This window comes from Lepisosteus platostomus, chromosome 14 (assembly GCF_059453375.1).
Source record: "Lepisosteus platostomus isolate fLepPlt1 chromosome 14, fLepPlt1.hap1, whole genome shotgun sequence".
NCBI lineage: Eukaryota > Metazoa > Chordata > Actinopteri > Semionotiformes > Lepisosteidae > Lepisosteus > Lepisosteus platostomus.
The window spans coordinates 37628589-37650202 of record NC_142624.1 but is presented as its reverse complement, the minus strand read 5'-3'; the positions used below and the strand labels follow the sequence as shown (position 1 = coordinate 37650202).

At 40.8% G+C, this 21614-nt stretch overlaps 1 protein-coding gene across 1 annotated transcript; it reads left to right on the top strand.

Annotated features, from left to right (window-relative positions):
* Nucleotides 1–1946: 1946 nt before the first annotated feature.
* Nucleotides 1947–21614, top strand: slc15a2 (solute carrier family 15 member 2). The gene is made up of 23 exons (XM_088606123.1): nucleotides 1947–2395; nucleotides 6827–6864; nucleotides 7813–7900; nucleotides 8173–8314; nucleotides 8554–8646; nucleotides 8944–9043; nucleotides 9549–9639; nucleotides 9909–9986; nucleotides 10207–10289; nucleotides 10817–10900; nucleotides 11610–11699; nucleotides 13243–13287; nucleotides 13988–14020; nucleotides 14707–14795; nucleotides 15723–15804; nucleotides 16186–16311; nucleotides 17640–17804; nucleotides 17924–17970; nucleotides 18468–18578; nucleotides 19210–19306; nucleotides 19975–20121; nucleotides 20394–20498; nucleotides 20766–21614. Exons 1-23 carry the CDS (start codon nucleotides 2374–2376, stop codon nucleotides 20964–20966), a joined length of 2157 nt encoding a protein of 718 aa, XP_088462249.1. The 5' UTR covers nucleotides 1947–2373; the 3' UTR covers nucleotides 20967–21614.

The following is a 21614-nucleotide window of genomic DNA, read 5'->3' as shown; positions in this document are numbered from 1 at the left end:
GTAGAGGTGAAACCATGGACTCGGAGCAGCAGCCTGAAGTGCGAGGAGTTTCTGGAGTGAGGCAGTGGTGTGGAGTGGTGTTCAATGCTTCAAACAGTTGTGGGTCTCAGTCCCAGGGGACACTGCTGTTACCCTTGGATAAAGATTGATCCAGGATAATGCCCAGCCATAGAAAGGCAACTTGTCTTGGATAAAAGTGTTTATGTTGGCTGATATTATTCATCCATTTGCTAACCACTTCCTCCAATTCAGAGTCCGGTGCAAAGCAGGGTACACCCTGGATGGGACACCAGTCCATTACTGGGCACACGCAGAACACAAATACAGACACACACTCACAGCTGGGGCTAAAAGTCCAGAAATCAATTAACCTACCAGCACGGCTTTGAACTGTGGGAGAAAAGTCGCGTGAATACAGGGAGAACATACAAACTCCACGCAGACAGCACCCCAGGTCAGGAATTGAACACAAGTCCCAAGTGCTGCGAGGCAACAGTGTTAACCACTGCTCCACTGTGCCATCCAATATCATTCCTATTATTAAGAAACACAAGACTTGCTTTTAAGCATGTGCTCTGGCACATGTGTTTGAGTGTGTCTGGATGCTGTTTCCTCTCCTGAAGCCACTGGGAGAGGTTAAAGGAGTGGAACGACATTATTGCATGACTTATAAGATGTGGTTTGCTGGTGGCTGAAAAGTGCAGTTTAATTTTTCCTGTTGGCTGCATTTTTCTTTCAGTATTACTGTGGCATCCCATGTAATCTATGATTCAACACTCTGTGACACTGTAAAATTATCAGCTCTCATTGACTTGGAAATGCAGGGATTCAGCATGCCTCACCAGTGACAAGAGTTTGATGACCTTAATGGGAGCCGAGGTCAGCGTTTAAAAAAAAAAAAAAAAAGAAAAAAAGTTACTGTATTTTGGTACTAGATTTTACAAGGTCCCATAAGTGGAGGAGGAAGAAAAAGAACAATTATTCCTTTTTACACAGAAAAAAAAGAGATATGTAGAAATATCTTTAAAAATCTGACTATGTGATATGACTCGATAATTATAGGAATGATGTCTTTCATGTGGAGAGTGTAATTAATGAATAGAATGAAGTCCATTTTAATAATTAATAATTGTTTATATTTATTTTTTAGGTAAATTTGTTATTCTGAGTGATTGCGTTATTAGCCTGACATCAATCTTTTCTTTACATGTAATTGTAAAGAATATGCCAGTTATGAATCCAGAACCCTAGCCACTGTTCCACACGGTCTCCAAATTTCTCATATGCATAAAGTGAACATATTCAACAGAGAGACAGAAACCACCACTGTTAATGTCTGCTGGTTTAGTGCTGATAACACGAAAAGTAACTCATACATGCTAAGAGAGGTTCTGCATACAAAGACTTCACTTTTTCTTGTCCCATAGCTGGAGTTCAAATAATGCAGCACTACATACAGCATGTGTTCAAAACAGGAATCGGACCTATTTAAATTCTTTCAGGGGGATAGCTGCATCAGTGTGCACTGACTGCAAAAGAACAAGTCAAGATAAAATTTCACACTGAAAAGCAAAAAGAATAAACACAGCATTTCAGTTGAAGAAAACTACAGCTAAAAGTTTTTTTTAAACTTTTCACCATGTAATTAACCTTCATTTATTCCTTATTTAAAGTCTTCACTGACAGAAGAGTAGTTACAGACTTGAGCTTTCAATAAAAGCTTGAAAATAAAGACCACAGGGGCTCAAGGGAACAGACATATTGGAAATAAAAAAAGCCAAGGATTTTAAAATGTGAAATTTAGCAGAACAATAGCAGAGGTTTCGCCTCTGATCTTCTGATTTGGCAGGAGAGACGGTTGTTTTCATTAATGATATCATCGACTCGGGGAACCTCTACATGGAACTGCAAATGCACTGTGAGTGCAAGATCACACTGTGAAGAAACTGAATTACTCACACAGAGTGCCTGTGGCTGGCTGAGAGCCTTATGGAATTCCATTTAGTCCACACACACAAGAAAGCTTTTGTAATGCATGTGAGATGTAGTTGACAAACATGCTTCCTTGTGACTTGTGAACTTGGCAAAGAGAAAGGGTCCACAGAAACGTGGGGTTTGATTTGCTCTCCCCGCCTGTGGCTTAGAAATACGAGAGGGAAAAAAAAAGGCAGAAAATCCACAAGCAAATCCTTAAAAAAAAAAATCGAAGGCCTGGAGTAGAACATTAACCCGCGAGTGGAACAATGTTATAAGTAGGGGTGTAGAAGGGACAGTGAACAGAGTGGAAAAGGAAGTAGCTTTGGATGCTGGAGAGCTGTTAAGTTCGAGAGCAGGACTTGGGAGTTGAGAAGTACAGAAGAGCACTCGTTAGGAATGGGAAAGAAAAACACAGAAGGTATGTTTTTCTTTACTTTGCTAAAGGGCTCCTGCAACATGATAAAAAAACAACAAATGATAGAAAGGGCATAAGAGGGCTTTTGGTTAATTCTGTGCTGCTTAATTGTAGAAAACAGTATTTTGCAGAGCAGCAGAGCACAGCTTTTGACCGTAAACCTCACGGTTGTTTTTCATTCCTTTTTGGCACTGTGGGCCATGAGTATCGCAAAATTTACTCTTTCCATAATGACCCACAAATAATGATTTATGTGCCATGAAAATAGATGAGATAAGCTGTGATTTTGAGATACTGGATAATTTCGCAATAAATAACTTAATATTTATGTTTCTATTGAAGGACACAATAACTGACATCAAAGTAACAGGCTCCTATTAAAAATGAGATTTTCAACAGCCAAACTCTAGATTTTTAAAGTTATCTACACGATAAAGTTTAAAATGTTTACAATTGTAATGGTGGGGGGTTATCACATCCAGATCAGTGTCTACTACTTTTAAAGTGCCAGTACAGTTTTCTTGTGAAATATACTGTACAGCATATGAAGCATTTGGTGCATTTTACAAATATGTTCATGTCATATTGGGGAATGAGATTCTCATGCAAAATTGATAAAGTGGGGCAACAAGGAATCTGAAAACTCACGTCTTTCTTCTGTAAGCAAAAGTTGTACAATATTTACTTTTTTTTGAGACTTCAAGCAGAACAAGTTAGATCCCTCTAAGTATTACAGGATTTTTTAAGTAGGATTAGTCCGATGTACCTGTGGCATTCATCGGTAGGTGGCGCTTGCACAACTGAAAATACCAACCAAATACAGCACGCAACGTATTCAGAACCTTTGACTCGTTTCAGTTTCGTTGTTCTTCAAATGACGAAAAGCATGTTTTTTGTACTTAATTCTTATAAAAGAAGAATGAACTAGAGCATTTCATTTTTTATGTTTAATGAATAAATTGATAGGTTTGCATCACAGCAACACAACATTTAAACATTTTGCGCTACCTAATACAAGTTGAAAAAAATCCCCAAGGGCATGGACAAAGTCAACCTGGTCGACTTCTTCAAAATCAAAGTAAAACATGAAAGAGAGGATACAAGTGGTAACTGCATGATGAAAGGTCGATGGAAGTCTGAAACAAAACTACAGAGCCATGTTGTCAAACCAATGCCTTGGTTTCTTTCAACAAATGGCTAAATAAGATCCTTGGATCCATTAGGTACTAACTACAAATTGGGCTAGATTGGCTGTACTTCTCGTTTGTCATCATTATGTTCTTAGACAACATTCATGAAATAACTTTTCTAGGTCTAGAACATGCATGTGGGCAACCATGTTTGTTAAATTTGTCTTTAAAATTCAGTTCTAAAGAATTCACACAAGTTGCCCAACCACATGCCAGTTAGATCAAACAATTAAAAATCGTTAAAGTAAAGAACTGGAGGCCGAGTCATTTTTTTCCAAACAAATGAAATTTGTGACCTGGAAGCAGGGAATGTTAAGCAGATAAGAATTTTCCTATTGCTAGTTACATAAGTCAAATTCTAAAAATGACAAAGTGAACCAACAAATATAAAAGGAGAGTGTGCCTAATGCATTACTTCTTCTGCCAGGCAAGTTAACGCCAGCACTGAATGAAGATCAGCACTGTCACAACTCCCCTTACTTATGAGGAATGAATCAGGGAGGCAGCTGATAGGGTGAAGATGGAGTAGAGGCACACAGTTGTGAGCAGCCAGCAAGTATTTATATGCAGTTGAGCACAAGCGTGAGATTAGAACTTGACCTCTTTCTGAACTTCTGTTGAATAACACCATTTCAGTAATTCGATAAAATTCGATTAATGACAAAATGAACTGACAGATACTGTATAAAGGGATGACATACTTGTTACTCGTGTCAGCTTACCTGGCTGAAGAAAATGAGAACACTATCGAATGAGCAGTGCTGAGGAGAAGCTGCACATACTGTGGCACAGTATGGAATAAGAAGTATGTACAAATCAGGTCTGAGCTTGTTTGGTTGAGTAGATATGTAATGTTTCAGAAGAATCCTGGTGGCGAATGAAGCGAAACATGATCAGGCAATAAAGTGAAAACAAACCGCAGCACAGGCACCAAAGCCCAGTTCAATCGAGATCTGATCTGTGGCGAGCTGGTGAAGACACTGTAGCAGCCCATGAGAGTCACCCGAGATGAACGTGATGCAAAAATAAGAAGGAACAGGTCGAGTTACCCCTTGCTGAAGTTTTAGAACTGAATGGATGAGGTCAGTTACAGCCAAACCCCAAGAAGAAATCCTGCCTCGGTCGCAGCCCACGTCATACCGGTGATGACAAGGGTGAACGTGGAGGCCCGGGCCCGGTGCAGACCACTGCTGTACTCGCACACCCGCAGGGCAGCAAACAGGAGGAGCTCCTACGGGGACAGTGCAAAGGGGTGGGGAATGGGGAAGAGAAAGCTACAGATATAGGCTAGAACCACAGCTGTAGTGGGTTGCATGCTTGACCAGAAACAGGGGGGAAAAAGGAAGGGGAGGAAGAGCACAGCAAGCAAGATTTCAGCTGGATGTTTTCCTTTAAAAAGAGCTGCTCGGGCAAGAAGAGAAAGCAATTCCTACAAGTCAGGACCTGAGTTATTTAGGATAAAGAGAGGGTCTCACACTTGAGGTTGCTAGACATCAGTCTCTGATGAGACTAAAAAAAGTGTATGAAGTTGTTGTTGGAGGTGGGTGGGGGGGACCATCAAGTATTTATACACAAGAGCAGATTTGCCAGATCCTCCATCTTTCAATTAACACCATACATCAACAAACAGATGCAGCTGAAGATGGTTGTCAGGAACAAAGAAGACTATCACAGGCTAGTTAAAACCCCCAACAGCTCTAAGTTCAGGCTTCATTCTGCAATCATCCAGATTGCCTTAAAAAAAAAAAAAACCTTCCTGCAGGATCAACTATTCATCACTCAGTCAGCCCCAGAACCACATCAGAAAAACATTTTAGTATTCTCACTTGGGATCTGACCTCTACCAGCGCACAGTACCTGGTGTGTTGTTGGTGTTGAGCCACCTCACACCCCTGCTCACCCCAGAGAACATGACTTGGATGGCAGGTGTCCCAGATCACAGCTATAACCACCAACAGCTGCATCCTCTCAGTTGGTGATTAGCTGACTGTCTGTCACAAAGGCATCCTCCACAATTTCAGTACCTTAGGACAGTGGCCATGAGCTGCTGGAGTATTGTTCATTGCTGGGTCCATGGTATGGACTGTGAGGTTCATTAACAGAAAGAAGGCTCAACCTGTTTATACCTCTTAGTATATCTCTGTGTGGAATACGAAACTTCGCATTCTAGATTAATTGGCATAGTGAGGAAGATATTAAAAGTCTCAGGTACAGGTGTAAGCGGTCTAGTGTAGCTCATTTTACTGGATAACTCTTTCAATAAGCTTCTGTATGAATAATGCTTGGACAAGGGCTACTGGTGTCAGCTGTATAATGATAGGTCAGGTAATTACTCCTCAGTTCAATACCAGCACCTGCTCTTGCAGACAAGATCGGAGAAGCTTTCTGCATCTCAGATGTGTTTACAAGTTCTACCTTAGGGTGACTGGACTCAGATTTGCAAGGTTTTTTGTTCCCCCCCTTCTGTTGCATCTCTTACAAACAACACAACCTGCTTTGTTCTTGCTTTAATAATAACAGGAATAATAAACCTTCTGCACTGGACTTGAGTTTATCATCTCAAAGATGGTAAACACATGGGTTTAATAAATGTGAAACTGAACTTTGGTGGAAACATTCAACAGACTAGGGAAGAGGTGGTGAAATAACTTGAACTGGGCTCAAGTACTACTGCCCAAGACATCAGTTAGGTTTATAAATTGCTTGCCAGCTCAGCTTTGCAATGAGAAGCTTTGTGCAACTTGTATTCTGTTTATTTTTTCATTATTTTTTTGTTTTGTCTGTAAATCAGTTCAGACTCAGTTCTATCGGAGCCTACTATTTTTCTCTGTTTCTTGTTTCAAAACTGGGAAACATTTTAACTGATATAGTTAATTATTAAATTAATTAACTTGATATTTAATTTAGTCAGACACATTTAGGATGTTTTTTAAGGTCTTCTACGGCTGATTACTGAAAATATTCAGTTCATTAAAGGTGCAGTTCCCTATCTAATTGTATGATAAAACTCGACTGGAGGCATTACAATTACACAGTTAAATAATTATAGCAACTATGTGATTGAGACGTCAGGTGACCTTCTATGAAGTAAAGCTTAACACACCTTCCAAATAATATGCTGCAACAGAATGGATGACCTTTAAACAATTATTTGACATTTTGTAGATTTGTTTTAAAATGCAGCGCTTGATCTTAATCTTTCTAGTGTTCAAAAATGTCTCAGGGATATTGTTTATTTCCACAGATGGTGCGCTTCAGAAAAATGTCAAACCTCGATCACCGGTAAGTTTAATAATTAATTCCTTAAAATGGAAGTATTTGTTGTTTTCTACAATTCTTCTCGACAATAAATAAAAATATTAGACAATACACTGGCTTGTTGTCCACAACAGGGAGTAACTCATGTAGTGCGTCCTGAAATTATTTTTCAGTTTTGTTACTTTTCTGTTGTGAAGAATGTTTCTCTGCATTGACTGCTAGTTATAAGGATCATCCCCAAGACACTACAGGTGATCCCGCTGCAGTCAGCATATTGCATGGGCAAGGGTCAGTGTATTCTTAATGGGTTTTGTAAACAGACTTTTGAAAGGAAGCCAAACTTCTTATCTTGCCCACTCCCCCCTTTCGTCTTCTTCTCCCGCCCCTCTCTCCATCCATCTCCACCCCTCTAACTGCTCCCTGACTCATTCCTCGTGAAGAGTTGTCCCTCCTGTCTCATTCTTCCCGGGAGGCTGCTACTCTCTCAGCCAAGCCAGAATTATGCCAAACACGCCTTCAACATGTTTCGTCTCTGTGTAGCATTAATTAAGGTTTGGCCCGACTTGTGGAACACTGCGTCTATCTAGTCCAAGTAAAACTTTCCGAAAAATGTGCCCTGCTCTTTTAATTTCAATCATCCAAAGATGGACTTTTTAAAACAAACTAAGAAACAAAAATGAACATTAGTTCACTTACAGTACATGTTCATGTCTTCTTTGCTCTTGTCCAAATTGTTCAGGATTTTTCATGTAGCAACATAAATTGTATCCTCCCAGTTTGTGTAAGCAGTAAACTGTTCAAAATCTGCTGGCATGGGCAGGGTGATGCATAGGGTTAAGCCGCAATCCAGTTCTCTTGAGTAATATACAGATTACCTAAGGAAAGTTCCCCTGCCATACAAAATTAATAATTCACTCAAACTGCATTCATTAAACAACTATACAGATTTTGTAACTTGCTTCTTTGCTCCAGAAACTGTGTGGAACTAACTATCCCCTGAGCATCGCTTTCATTGTGGTGAACGAGTTCTGTGAGCGATTCTCCTACTATGGCATGAAAGGTAACTAAATTGGTTTCACTTAACAAAAGGCTTTGAATGCTGCAGGGAGGGGGGGGGTCGTGCATGAGAGCATGACACAAATTATAAGGCTCTCCAAAGCCCAGCATATAACTGAAATCATAATAATAATTTGTTATGATGATGAAAAAAGTACATCCCTGATAAGGGTAACCTCAGTCATACTGGTATTTAATCACATCCTCCATTGTGAGAAATAGTACAAGTCCGAGACACAGAATGAAACATGCTTTGTCCTCCCTGGTCTTCTGTAGCTCTGTTGACCCTGTACTTCCTCAATTACCTGCACTGGGATGAGAACCTCTCTACGGCGGTGTACCACGCCTTCTCCGGCCTCTGCTATTTTACCCCACTTATTGGAGCGCTCATCGCAGACTCCTGGCTCGGGAAGTTCAAGTAAGAATGCCTGGGAGAAATGCGTTTCTCCCCTGTGCAGATGTTGTAACTCCGCGGGAGATGAATGTAAACTTAATGAGTGTTAAACAAATCATTTGTTGGGGGTGGGAATCGCCAAGCATTCCATTTATCAGAAACAAATAATAGGTTTATTCCATGCTGAAAAAAAGAAGAAAGAAAACACAACGTTTCGGCCGTGGAGTCATAAAGGTGTTTTTTTTTTTTTTTACAATTTCTAGGACAATCATCTACCTCTCTATAGTGTACGTTATTGGACATGTTGTGAAGTCTGTGGGTGCCATTCCTGATGTGGGAGACACAACCGTCCACGTGTGAGTGAAAATAATTGGCTGTACGGTACTTGTTCTTTTATGCTTGTGAGGTCTCATTTCTGAGAAGGCTTTAGCGTTGGTTTTTATTCTTTTACTAATTTATTAGGCCAACATTCTTAGCTGTGGCAGTTAATGTTCGCTGGGTACTTTTCTACAATGACTGAAGGACACAACAGCAGTGTCATACCTGGGATTTGAACCCAGTCCAGAACCCTAAGCTCCACAGTACTGCTTGCAGAAGTCTTGTTAGTCACATTGTCTGTTTTAGTTGATTGCTGGTTTCCTGTTGTTTTAAAGGGCTCTGTCAATGCTTGGGCTGGTGCTCATTGCTATTGGGACTGGAGGAATCAAACCCTGTGTGGCGGCTTTTGGAGGAGATCAGTTTGAAGAGGAGCATGTAAGGTCCACAGCTCACTCTCAGTGGCTTGTTGAGCTGCGGCCACTGCTACCGCAGAGCAAATTCTGGTGGCATAACCTCTCACAGACTGAGGTTACCCGTCTCTGGATACTGAATGTCTTCATTTAACTGAGCATTTCTACAGAACCCAGCTGTTTCCAAATCTTTTTAGAACTTTCAAACAGGCGTTGTGAGAAGTGAATTAGTACACGGTGCACCACAAGGAAAGTGAATGTCTACATGCGAGTTTCTTCTCAGTGTCCTGAGACTGGAATCAGAGCAAAGGTTTCTTGTACAGACAGTGGGAAAGCCGATGAATTGTTATTCGCTCCTTTGCGGTGGTTTGGTTGAAGCTGGTTAAAGAGCTAAATTGAATTTGTCTGAATGCTTTTCATTTGTTTCCCACATTGGAAGGGATGTGACGCATCTTTAAACTTGCATACTCTTTTTGCATAATGGTCATGTTAATGTGAATTAACATCATGTGCGTTGCATTTTGTTACAGATGGAGGAGAGAACGAAGTTCTTTTCCATCTTCTACATGTCCATCAACGCGGGCAGTGTGCTGTCAACAGTCATTACCCCAATGCTGCGGGGTGTGTACGCTCTACAGAAAAATACCTTTGGCATTTGTAGCATAAAGTCAAATTCTTATTAGGATTCTAGTGGAGTTTCTCAAAATTGAAATCTCTGTGTTTCATTTGAGTCATTCATCCGAGTCTAGAAATGCTTAGCCTGCTAATGAATATCCTGCATTTGTAAATCAGCTGCATTCAGATAATGAAATCGCTCACAGCTCACAGCTCACAGCATAGTCTCGCCTCTGTGCAGCCCTTGTGAACTGTGTGCTCTGGCCCCCCTGCAGGAGATGTGCAGTGTTTTGGAGGAGACTGCTATGCCCTGGCCTTTGGTGTTCCTGCAGCCTTAATGGTCATTGCCTTGGGTGAGTGCTCCTATTTCCCTCAGTGGCTGAAACTGATTGTATCATTTTTCTTAGGCTTGACACAACCCTGTACTGTATAGCACTGATCCTTATCAGGACAGTCAACGCACAAAATATATCCACATGTTTATATCCACAGCTGCTATACAGATGCACTTAATCCACTTTTTCCAATGTGGATTTTTGCTTGCAAATTGACCCCTCTCTGTCTTTCACTTAGTGGTGTTTATTGCTGGCAGTAGGCTGTACAAGAGGAGCCCGCCACAGGGGAACATACTGCTGGATGTCCTCAGGTGCATTGGGGTTAGTGCTCAATTCCTGTGCAAGGGACAGTTTCGCTGTTGCTGTCAGTGAGCACCGTGGCAAGGCAGTCAGGGTTCCGGGTCTGTACCTGGAAGGTTGTGGGTTCGAATCCTTGGGTAGACACTGCTGCTGTACACTTGAACAAGCTACTTCGCCCCAAGTGCTGCAGTAAAATGTCCATTGTTTTATTGTATCTTATTGTAATATTATTATGGAATAGGAATAGAAGCATCCCCCCTTGTGTAAAAGTGCAGAATAATGAAAAATGTTTCATTATAAAATTACATGTAAACAACAAGATAATGCCTCTAATCCTGGAATTGCAATTAATGACTGTGGCATTTTAACTTTTTACTTCAGTTTCTTTATTGGTTAACCAATTATGCAGTTGAGCGGAGATGGACTTGGATGATTTTAGTTAAATACTTTAATACTATATAATTGACGATAGAATGTTAGCAATTTGTGCACGTTTTTCCAATAAAAATGCTGTAGAGACTGATGGTCCTTTTCATCCTGCCTCACAGTTTGCATTAAAGAACCGCTGGAGAAGCTCCAGCAAAGCTCCGAAGAGGAAACACTGGCTTGACTGGGCAGAAGAAAAGTATTCGGTAAAAAAAACAGAGCTTTCTTATTCATTTAATCTTTTTTTCTTGGGTGTATAAAATGTACACATCTCTGAACTAAATAATGTTTTAGATGGTTACATTCTGGAAGCTATTATAAGGATATCAGTCTTTAGGATTCAGGTATCTCTCTACCAAATGAACTGTCGTAAGATTTATAGATCGCAAATCCTTGTCACAAGTGATTTATTCAGTATCCTCCCTTCAAACCCATCCTTTCGTGATGTCTTGTCTGACTTCAGTCCAGTGCACAGCGTATACAGAAACAATACATGTGGCTGCATGTGACCTGCTTCTGCATCAAACAGTGGGGCAGTGCGGGGGCTCTGTGGCTGAGGATCTGAGCCTGTTGCTGGATCAAATCCCGCAGCCGGCAGAGGAATCCTACACCGTTGGGCCCCTGAGCAAGGCCCTTAACACCAGCTGCTCCAGGGGTGCCGAATAAATGGCTGACCCTGCGCTCTGACCCCAGGCTTCTCTCCTTGCCTCTGTGTCTGTGTGTCTCATGGAGAGTAAGTTGGGGAATGCGAAAAGACAAATTCCTAATACAAAAAATTCTGTATGGCCAATAAAGTGATCTGATCTGATTTGAAACAGATTTACTCTACCTTGGTCTCAAAACAGAAATGACAAACAAAACTCAAAGAGGATGAAGCTTATCTTCATAAATCGGTGTATTTCTGTATTTCAACAGAAACGCCTCATATATGAGATCAAGATGGTGCTGAGAGTTCTGCTCCTCTACGTTCCTCTGCCCATGTTCTGGGCTCTCTTCGATCAGCAGGTAAGCACCCCGCAAGGTAATCTGGGATAGAGCGTCCAACGTCTCCTTTGTTCTGGCATTGATTGGCATTCTCTAATACCACCTGTCTATTATAGGTGCCAAAACCTGCAATTTCTTTAAAATTACAAAAGTGCAAAAAATCTGTAGAGACAACTGTTCTGTTTCTATAGTTTGTGGGGGAAACTCTCTCTGCGGAAAAGACACACTGAAAGACACGATCTGCTGAATAGTGTGTTCTCTGCTGCAACACAGACATATAACATAACAAATAAATGTGTTGGGATATATCTTTGTTCAATGGTGTTATGTAGACCTAAATTGTATTGCAGTTAGTAAGAATACTTATGGAATATCAGGGATGGTCAGCTGTAGTACCTGATACTTGGTATTTGCTTATCTCTACTTAATTAAACAAACCACTTGCTCAAATGGTCAAAAGGAAATTGTTCCAGGTGTTTAGAAATTGATGATTTAAGGGAGATCTAGAAAATCCTGCTTGACTGTGGCTCTCTGGGACCAGAGCTGGTCAGTCTTGATGTGTCTTGAGAAAGTAGGATGGTCACAAGTTTAAAAACTGAACTGCAATTCAATGATCTAGTAACGGATTAGTACAAGGCACGGCATTACTCACAGTTACGTCACTTCATTTCAAGTTAATTTTTTCATGAACGTTTAACCATCCTTCTTGGGTAGTAATCTCAAAGAAAAGAGCCGCAAACAAGCAAATTACGTGGAATTTCAAGACCGGGTAGAGGAGACGCTTCTCTTCCCAAGGGGTTATGGTAGTGTGGAACAAACCACCCAGCCATGTTGCTGAGGCTGACACTCTGGTTTCTTTCAAGTAGAAATAATATAATAATAAACTATTTTATATAGCGCCTTTAAAGGTGGCCTCTCAAAGCGCTTTACAGGATGACAACAACAATGAATAAGAAGAATACACAAGATAAAACACAATTACAATATATAGAGGAGACCGTGGATGGTGGTACTAAGAAGAGCAGAGGGGTGAGGAATGGAACCAGTTAAGTAAAGGCTGTTCTTAAGAAGAAGGTTTTGAGTCTGGATTTGAAGGAGTTTAGAGAAAGTGACTCTCTGATATCCTTGGGGAGAGAGTTCCAGAGCTTGGGGGCATAACAGGAGAAGGCCCTGTCACCCATAGACTGTAGACGGGCTTGGGGGACAGTAAGGAGAGCAGAATTAGAAGAGCGAAGGTTGCGAGGTGGGGAGTAGGGCGATTATAGTTCAAACAGGTACTGAGGTGCCAAGCCACGCAGAGCCTTATAGGTGAGATCTTGGGATCAATTAACTTCTAATTACCACATGGGCCAGATGGGCCAACTGGCCTCCTCTCACCTGTAGCCTTATTTTCAGTCTTAAACCACTGTTACAGTGACTTGCCCCCCCAGACAGGGACTGGGGCCGTGCAGACTGGGGCAGGGAGACCCTGATCAAATCTCAGAAGGATACAGGAGGATCTGCGCGCCTCTGGGAACGTGTCTTCCTGACTTCCCTGCTTATTTTTTTCTCTTATTCCACCAAGGGCTCTCGTTGGACACTCCAAGCCACTAGAATGAATATGGACTTCGTAAGTTTCAGTTTTTTTTTTATTTTCCAAGTGTTTGTCTCCAAAGGAAAACAGTCTGGCATAAACAAAACGGTGAAAGAAAATAATCTCAAAATGATCAATTGCAGGATTTTAACTTTTTGAGTAGTCAAATCCTAATCTATGTGACACATTAATATCAGTATAAGTAATGTTTCAGCTGGGGACTCAAATTCGCACAACTCTGCCTGATCTTCAGATCTGTATGGCTCAGGTGGGGCTGCACTTCAATGGAGGATGAAGTGGGTCCTCATTTATATATGTAGTGCTTTGGGATCCCAAATTATTAATTAATTCAAATTGAAATTAATTATTAATTAAAACCTGATTTCTTTTAATACAGTTTTGTAGGACTATTTATCGTAAGTGCCATGATTTATGATGATTTTTCCAAACAATTTGATTGTGGTAAAGGTGGTATAAGAACTGATATAACTAAGATGAGAGAACAGTTTATTGCTCAATAAATGCCTGAACCCATTGCTGACTTGGTTTGCTTTATTAATGCTGTTCCATGCTGAAGACGGGACAGTACACTTTAACCCAGAGTACTTGTACTCCCAAGTTTTCGTATCCCATTTCAAATGCATTTTCACTGCCAAACATCTGTTAAATGACACTTGGCAACATAATTGAACAATTTATGTGTAGCTGAGAAACTGTACTTTGTTTTCCATTGCAGAGTGGATTTATTTTAAAGCCAGACCAGATGCAGGTAATGTTCCTAACAATATTTTTTTAATACTTTATTAAATACTTTAAATAATACTTTATTAACATGACTAGGCTTGGAGATCTGTTTGTTTGTGCATGTTTGTGCAAATGATTAAATTATAATCTGCTCTATAACAATCCTCAATAACTAGGACAAAGGTGAGCTCCAAGATGCTTTTCAATGAATATTTCCAGCTACACCCTTTCTCAGTGGAAAGCCAGGGTATAATCTGGGATTCAATCACTTCACTGGTCCTCCAGAATTCATTTCTTTGCCAATTTTCTTTTCTCTTATCCTCTATCCCCACCTCTTCTCCTCCTCTGCCCGTGATAAGTGTGTTTTGTTTTGTTGTTGGGAGAGATCTGCCTGTTCCTGTCCGCACAAACAAAGCTAAGTTGGTTCATGTCTTGCTTGCTCAGTGGATCTTGTTTCACACCAAATGCCCCACAGAAACAGCTTCACATCAGTTCAGTCCTTCCTACTTTCTACTCTGAACATTTCCATCTCCCCTCCTTCAAACAAAATACCCATGTTCCCTGGGGTATCTCTTACATTGCACAAATGATCTGACCATAAATCTGGGATCTGGGACTTTTCATGGAACTACAAGGAAATTGTATAAATAAGTCTCCTTTTAGAAGTATACTGGATTTCCATCAAATTATGTTTTTTTTCCCCCTTCCTAGATGTTGAATGCTTTGCTGATCTTGGTGTTTGTGCCTATTTTTGATATTTGTATTTATCCACTCATCCGACTTTGCAAGATTAACTTGACGTAAGTCTGATTTCTGTATTTCATTAAACTAATGATGACAAGCCAAATCAAAGGCAAAGAAATGTATTTTTCTGGAGCAGAGCCTCTCAGTCCTGGTCCTGGAGCAGCCCTGTGTCTGATGGTTTTTGCTCCATCAGAGCTCTTAATCACCATGGCTAACTGCTGCCTGTAACTGATTCGCTTACTGGTTTAGACATTTGCTACACTTGCAGTAGGTGCTAGTTTCAACAAATACCCTGGTTAATGTGCATTAGTCCCAACAAGTTCAGAAGACAGAGCTTTGTACAGCATTAACTTGTTAATTATGGATTTGCTCCTTATTTCTGATTAAACAGCTCTTAATAGGTGATCAACTGACGGTGAGCAGACACGTGTAGGAATGACACAGAACCAGACAAGTCCCACACTGAGTCTGTGTTTTTCCTACTTCTTAAGTTCATTTGGGTTTATTTCAGCCAGCTGACTGACTCCAGAATTAGGACAGGATACATACCAAGCACAACTCTCATCCAGTATTTAAAAAGCTGAAAGCAGTTTTTAAACTAAGACCAGGAACAGAAAATTGACATACATTACACATTGGTTAAGAACCTGGCTGGAAGACAACCCAGAAAACCCAGGGGTATTCCAGAACCGCTGTGGAAGAACTGATAAAATGACCGTGCTGCAATAATTCTGGGGTACAATAAAAAAAATGCCTAAACAGGCGAGCAGCTCAGCTACTGCCAGGAAAGGTGATGAGGGGCCCCTTTAGAATAAAACTACCAGACACCGTTAGAAATTAGCAGTAAGAAAACTGCTACTGTATATAGTATCACTGTAAATGTGAATTTTCATTCGCATTCAGTCACAATATTGGTGTTTTCAATGGTAGATCTTCTCCTTATACTGTGTGTCAGACTCGGATGTTTCTCCTGTATTTTTCAGGCCTCTTAAAAAAATGGCTGCTGGCATGGTGCTTGCAGCATTGGCATTTGTAGCTGCAGCACTTGTGGAAATAAATGTGACAGTAAGGCAGCTGTTTTTCTTTTTCTCTTGTAGTTTTGCTGACACCACACGTTTTTCTTTACTGAAAAATATAGTGGTGAACTTTATGTGTCTCCTGAGATATTTCCATGCTGGAAACATAAGGAATTCCCATCTGTATTTAAGTTGTGTACTTCAACCCCTTGATTGCTTTAACTTTGGAAACAAAGTTTGAAACTTACAATCACACCAAGTGGTGAACAACTGTCTGATGCTAACTTAAATTGAACGTCGCATATTTTGAATCGAAAACCTAAAGTATTAACGCAGATCTTTAAATTAGCACCTCGTCATTCCAGCTGTCAGGTTTAACAGGAAACATGAGAGTTAAGGAATTTCAGCCTGACATCTGCAATCCTTTCAGGGAACTGTAGTTACAGCTCCGATGGCCAATGAGAGTTTACTGCAGATTCTGAACGTGGCTGGAGAGGAAGTCACAGTAGATCTTGCAGACAGTGACATCTTCCCTAAAACACTCTCTTCTTTTGAGGTGAGTAGAAACTCTCTGCACATGTCAGACTACAAGACTGGGAGGATTTGTGAGAGATAGTCCTAGCCCTTGTCTTGTGAATGATTGCTTTATTATTTTTGGGTTTCAAACTTCTCCATATAAGACTAATAAGACTCTAGTTTAACTGTTTTTCCAATGGGTAACACCTGCTGTAAATTCCACCTTCGTATCCTTTACAATCTCCAATAGATAAGAAAATATTAATAGAGTGTTAATAACCTTGTCGAACTTGACACTACATTACGATTGTGTGGCTATTAACAGATTGTGTAAAATATCAATATTTTATTAATGGATACTTCAGTCCTAAGCACCGTTAAAAATGTATGAAGAGTAATTTGCCGTCCTTAAATGAAGCTACAAGCTACAAGACCAGGATTATTTGCAAGGTCTAACATTTATCAGCTGGTGAATTAAAGTCTTACTATCGAGTGACTTAAGAAAGCAACAGTGACAAAAGGTATATTTTACACCTCTAAGTTCTAATTATGTGAATGATTCTATTGCTTGGCTGCAGTCTAGACAAGACAATCATCTGGTGATGCTTCTTTGCCCTGCAGTATCAGAATTTGTAGATCAAAGTTCTGGTTTGCTTTTATCAAGGAGCATCAGAACAATATCAGGACAAGCAAGAAACAGTTCAACACGTTTAACAGGTCTGCCCCTCTCACCCCCCCACCGGGCAGCATAAGAATGTTATGACCACATTAATGGTTTGATGTTGTCACTCTGGATTGTTTTCCAGAACACTTGTTCCTAGTCAAAGAGCATCCTTAACATTATTTGCTGTAAAATGAAAACAAAGAGCTGAATAACCTGCAGCAGCTGGGCCTGCACTTGGGATTGACTGCATGTAACGGGTGGTGAGACTTTGGTATCCCTAGAAAGGCAGAAGGCCAGGTAGTGTTTTGCTTCAGTGTGGTGCCTGTGGAACTTGCTTCGCTACCTGTATCCCAGCGATTTGGAGGAGACATTTATGGCAGCAGTGCTGTACCGAGGGGGGGTGAATCTAGTGTATTAGGCCACTGGTGGTGGTTGAAAGCCTGCAGTTGTGCCTGTTGATCAGAATTAGCCCAGCCCAGCTAAGGGGGCGTAGCATGACTTTGCTCCATTCCTCCTTTCTATCAAGCCAACTCGAATAGCCCACCTTTCACATAGCTAAATTAACCATTTCATCTTGACCAGTATTGATGTGCTTGTAACTGAGGCTGATTGTTTATTTAAGAGAAATGTCTTTAAGGTAGACTGGAACATATTCAAATCACACTAATGCAGTACCCCTCTGCTCTCTTCTTCTGTTGTTATAGGATCCCTCGGAATACCAGACCCTGAACCTATGGGCAAACACCACAGAACTCAACTTTACTCTTGATTACAAACTATCAAAATCTTCATGCCAGCTAAAGTTCACTGAAAAAGAAGCCTATAGTTTGGCTCTGTATGAAGAGGACACAGGCATTAAATGCAAACTTGTAAGTAAGCTTGTAAATGCATTGTAGTTAAAGAACTTCAAGATAATGAATCTGAAATCTACCAGGAGCTCAAGGAATCTAATTTAGCTCTCATTTCATTTTTCTTCTTTTGTGAACAGATTACGGATGTAATCGAGAAGTCTGACAGTGGGTATGCAGGCTTGAGGTGAGTGACGACTGTAGACAGCTCTTAGCAAATGCAGTTAAGAAACACACAAAGATAAAACATTAATCATCTATCCCAAGCTACAGCATCCTTAAAATTTTATTTACCCAGTTATTGCAGGAATTTGTGATCACTCTCGCCATAAGAGTTACAGCTTACATTTCAGTAAAAGAGGTCGTTAATGTGAGTTGTTGGGCCTCTAATTTAGTTTTGAGGTCTACCAACATCTTTGAGCCTCACTCATTTATTAACTATCCTTTAAGTTTGAGGATGATTGTCTTCGATGGCCCCAGAGGTGACTGGCTCAAGCCTACAGTCTGCACTGCATCCAGAGTTTAACCGTACTGGTAAAACTGACCTATGTCCTGGAGACCGCTGTGCTAAAAAATCACCAAACGATTAAAATGAAAAGTGGCACGCCATTAGTTTCTTAGAATTTACTAAATGTTTTGTGGGTTAAGGCACAAACGTGTTTATTGTTTGTATTAATTTCACAGATTTATCAACGGCCTTGCAAATAGCACTCATATAACAGTGGGCTCAGAAGAATTTGAAAACGTTTCCGGGAACTACGGAGTCTCCATGTATAAGACCGTGCAGAGAGGAGAGTGAGTAGAAAAACAGACAAGTGTGGGGTGTGTTCCTGATGCAGTTCCTTCCCACGTCCTCTCGCCGGTTTGATTCTTGTGTGACCGAAGCTCTGGACTCACTCCATGTCTGTGTTCCACATTTAGCTTAGCTGCACTGTCCGCTTTAGATAAGACTGCTACTGAATAAAATGCTGCAACCCTTAAAAAATATGTGGCTTTCTGATAATATGTAAATGAAATGACTGCACGTTTCTGAAATCTTTTCACCTCTAACTACAACTTTTCTTAAAAAAACAAGTTTTTCTCTCCCATAATCAGTGAAATGAAATCGTTTTCAATTATCAGCACCAGGAAGCTTTTTTGAGCAGAGAGCTGCTATTTTGCGGACTTGGGTTTGATTCATACTTTAACATCCTGCTCACTTGTAAATTAATGACCTTAAACATGCTGACTTGTGTGGGTCAGCATGGTTCACACCCCTGTGTGTTGTATCATGACATGACTATGATTATCATTCTTTAACATTGGTGTCTTTAAAAACCCAACATCCAAACACTCTCTCTCTGTCCCCAATTCTCACCAGCAAAAGATTTTTTTTCCTGTAAGCACTCCTCAACTTTCTTAAACGTTTCACTTCCTTCCCATAAAGGTACAGTGATGTGAAATGCAGAAGTGGTCAGAAAGAATACGCGATTGACTTGGGCCTTCTTGATTTTGGTGCCTCATACACTGTCATCATCACTCAGGTAGATAAAGAGATCTTCTAATCGAAACCCATTTGTAAGTTGTACAACCTAAGGTGGAAAACCATCCAAAGAGAAAGTTTATGGGATTCCTTATAAATGCCTTGAAGATGAATGGCCTGGTTATACACAGGGATTTATCAGCTGGTCATGAATCTGTCTGCAAACAGACAGTTCTGGATAAAAGAAAATTGATCAAATGATTAATCAACAGTGAACCATGAACAAGAGGTCAGAAATGAAAATGGGAGGAACTTTCATACCCAAAGGATTGTGGGAGATTGGAACAGGCCAACCAACCATGTTGTTGAAGCCAATAACATGGCTTCTTCCACAAAACGTACCAGATCCTCAGGTCACTTAATACAAGCAATCAATCAGGCTCATGACCCCATTTCTCTTTTGCAGCCTTTCTTAAGTTCTTAGGTCAGCCTGGTGGTGGTAGTGGATACTACATTATTCAAAAATATGCATGTGGGCCTCTCATCTTTGCTTTGTAGGTGTTCCTACTACTGTTGTGGGACAGTAGGATGTCATTCAATGTATTCTGTTAAAACTACAATGCCTTCGTGTTCTGTGTGGCAGCATTACCTTGGTTGGTTGAGATGCTTTTAAATAAAGGACCACCTCAATTACAAGAGTCAGCAATCTGATTTTTCTGTTCTTGTCAGGTCTCTGGCGACATAATGTCCTTCAAGAAAATGGAGGACATTCATGCCAACAATGTGCACATAGCCTGGCAGATCCCTCAGTACGTCTTGATAACTGCTGGCGAAGTCATGTTCTCCATCACAGGGCTGGAGTTTTCGTATTCTCAGGTACTCGCATTACTAGAAAACCATTCACAGCACTACTCTTATACTTCATATAAAGTGTGTGTGAGTTTCTAAGAGGCACACGCCATCAAAGGAGTTCTTGCCATCTTAGCCATGTTAAAAGGAATAAAAGAAACTCTTGTGAGATGAGACGCTTGTAAAACTGTGTTACTGACCTTTGCAATAAAAGAAAAGGTTCGCTACGGAAATGAGACACTACAGCATTTTCACCTTCACCGGGTGCGTTGTTCTTCATCTGCCTGTCTTCCCTCCAGGCCCCTGCAACCATGAAGTCCGTGCTGCAGGCTGGCTGGCTCATGACCGTGGCCTTTGGGAACGTGATAGTGCTGATCGTAGCGAAAGGAGGCGGGCTGGAGCAGGTACGGATTCATTCTGTCCTGGAGAGTGGTGAGCAGAGTGTTTGTTCACTCGGAGGGGTAAACGGAGCTGAAAGCAGGATCTAAAGAAAAGGTATGGGGAGAAGCACTTGTTTTAGGGGTTTCCTTAATGCAAGGCTGTGGCACCATTAAAGTTCCTCTAGTGGTCTGATCAAATCTGAAAAATCCCGTTGGTGAAAGATGTTTCTGGTCTGCCAGTGCCAGAAGGGTGACCCTGAGGCCTGTGCTTCCTCTTGTGCTGTGTTGCAGTGGGCGGAGTTTGTGCTGTTTGCTGCCCTCCTCGTTGGAGTCTGCATCCTCTTCTCCATCATAGCTCACTTCTACACCTACGTGGACCCGGACGAGCTGGCCAGGATGGTGGACGAAGAAGAAAATGAAGACTTGAAGAAAAATGGCACAGGACAGCCCTGTGTGCACATGGATCAGATGGTCAAAAGCACTAAGATGTAGCCACATTGGTCCTATTGCAAGCATATAAAAGGATCTCCTCAAAGATGCCAAATAAAATCAAATTAATAGGCCTTCTTGCTTAGAAGGTTTTGTAGAGAGATCATCAGACGAAGAAAGCGAAGCGTTAACTATTTTCTAGGATCTTCTCAAAATCTAATTGCAGACTTTTCCCATTTGTGGGGTCTAGTAGTTTAAGACTATTTTAGGCCCAGAAATTCCTCTCTAGTATGTGCTACTGGCCTGATCATCCTGTTATGTGTCTTACTCAGCTTACATCAGCTCAGTTGTTGTTGTTGAAAAGTGGCCAAGACAAATCTACAGTAAGAGAAGGAGGTCTTTGGCAGTCGGATTGCGGGTTGCAAAGCTGGTTTTATAAATACAAGTAAAATTCTAGAATAGCAGAAGAATGTTAGTTTAGAATGAGTGGTCACAGCTCTGCAGGGCAAACATGATATAAATGCAGTTCTGGCTGCTTGGGAAATTGGTAAGTTAACTTAGCTCAAGTGGTATTTTGTATGCTTTGTACTCCAATACAGATCTTGTAAATATATGATTTAGTAAAAAGTGTTTATTTTTGTGAGCCCATCGGTGTTGTAAATGACAGACTTTACAATTCTCTTGCCGATTAAAGCCTTATATTTTAAACTA

Excerpts from the sequence above, each read along its gene's own strand:
- slc15a2 (XM_088606123.1), top strand. The coding sequence starts at position 2,374 with ATGGGAAAGAAAAACACAGAAG. Across the intron at positions 9,987-10,206 it reads CTTAATGGTCATTGCCTTGG|TGGTGTTTATTGCTGGCAGT; the intron begins GTGAGTGCTCCT and ends TCTTTCACTTAG. Across the intron at positions 13,288-13,987 it reads CTAGAATGAATATGGACTTC|AGTGGATTTATTTTAAAGCC; the intron begins GTAAGTTTCAGT and ends TTTCCATTGCAG.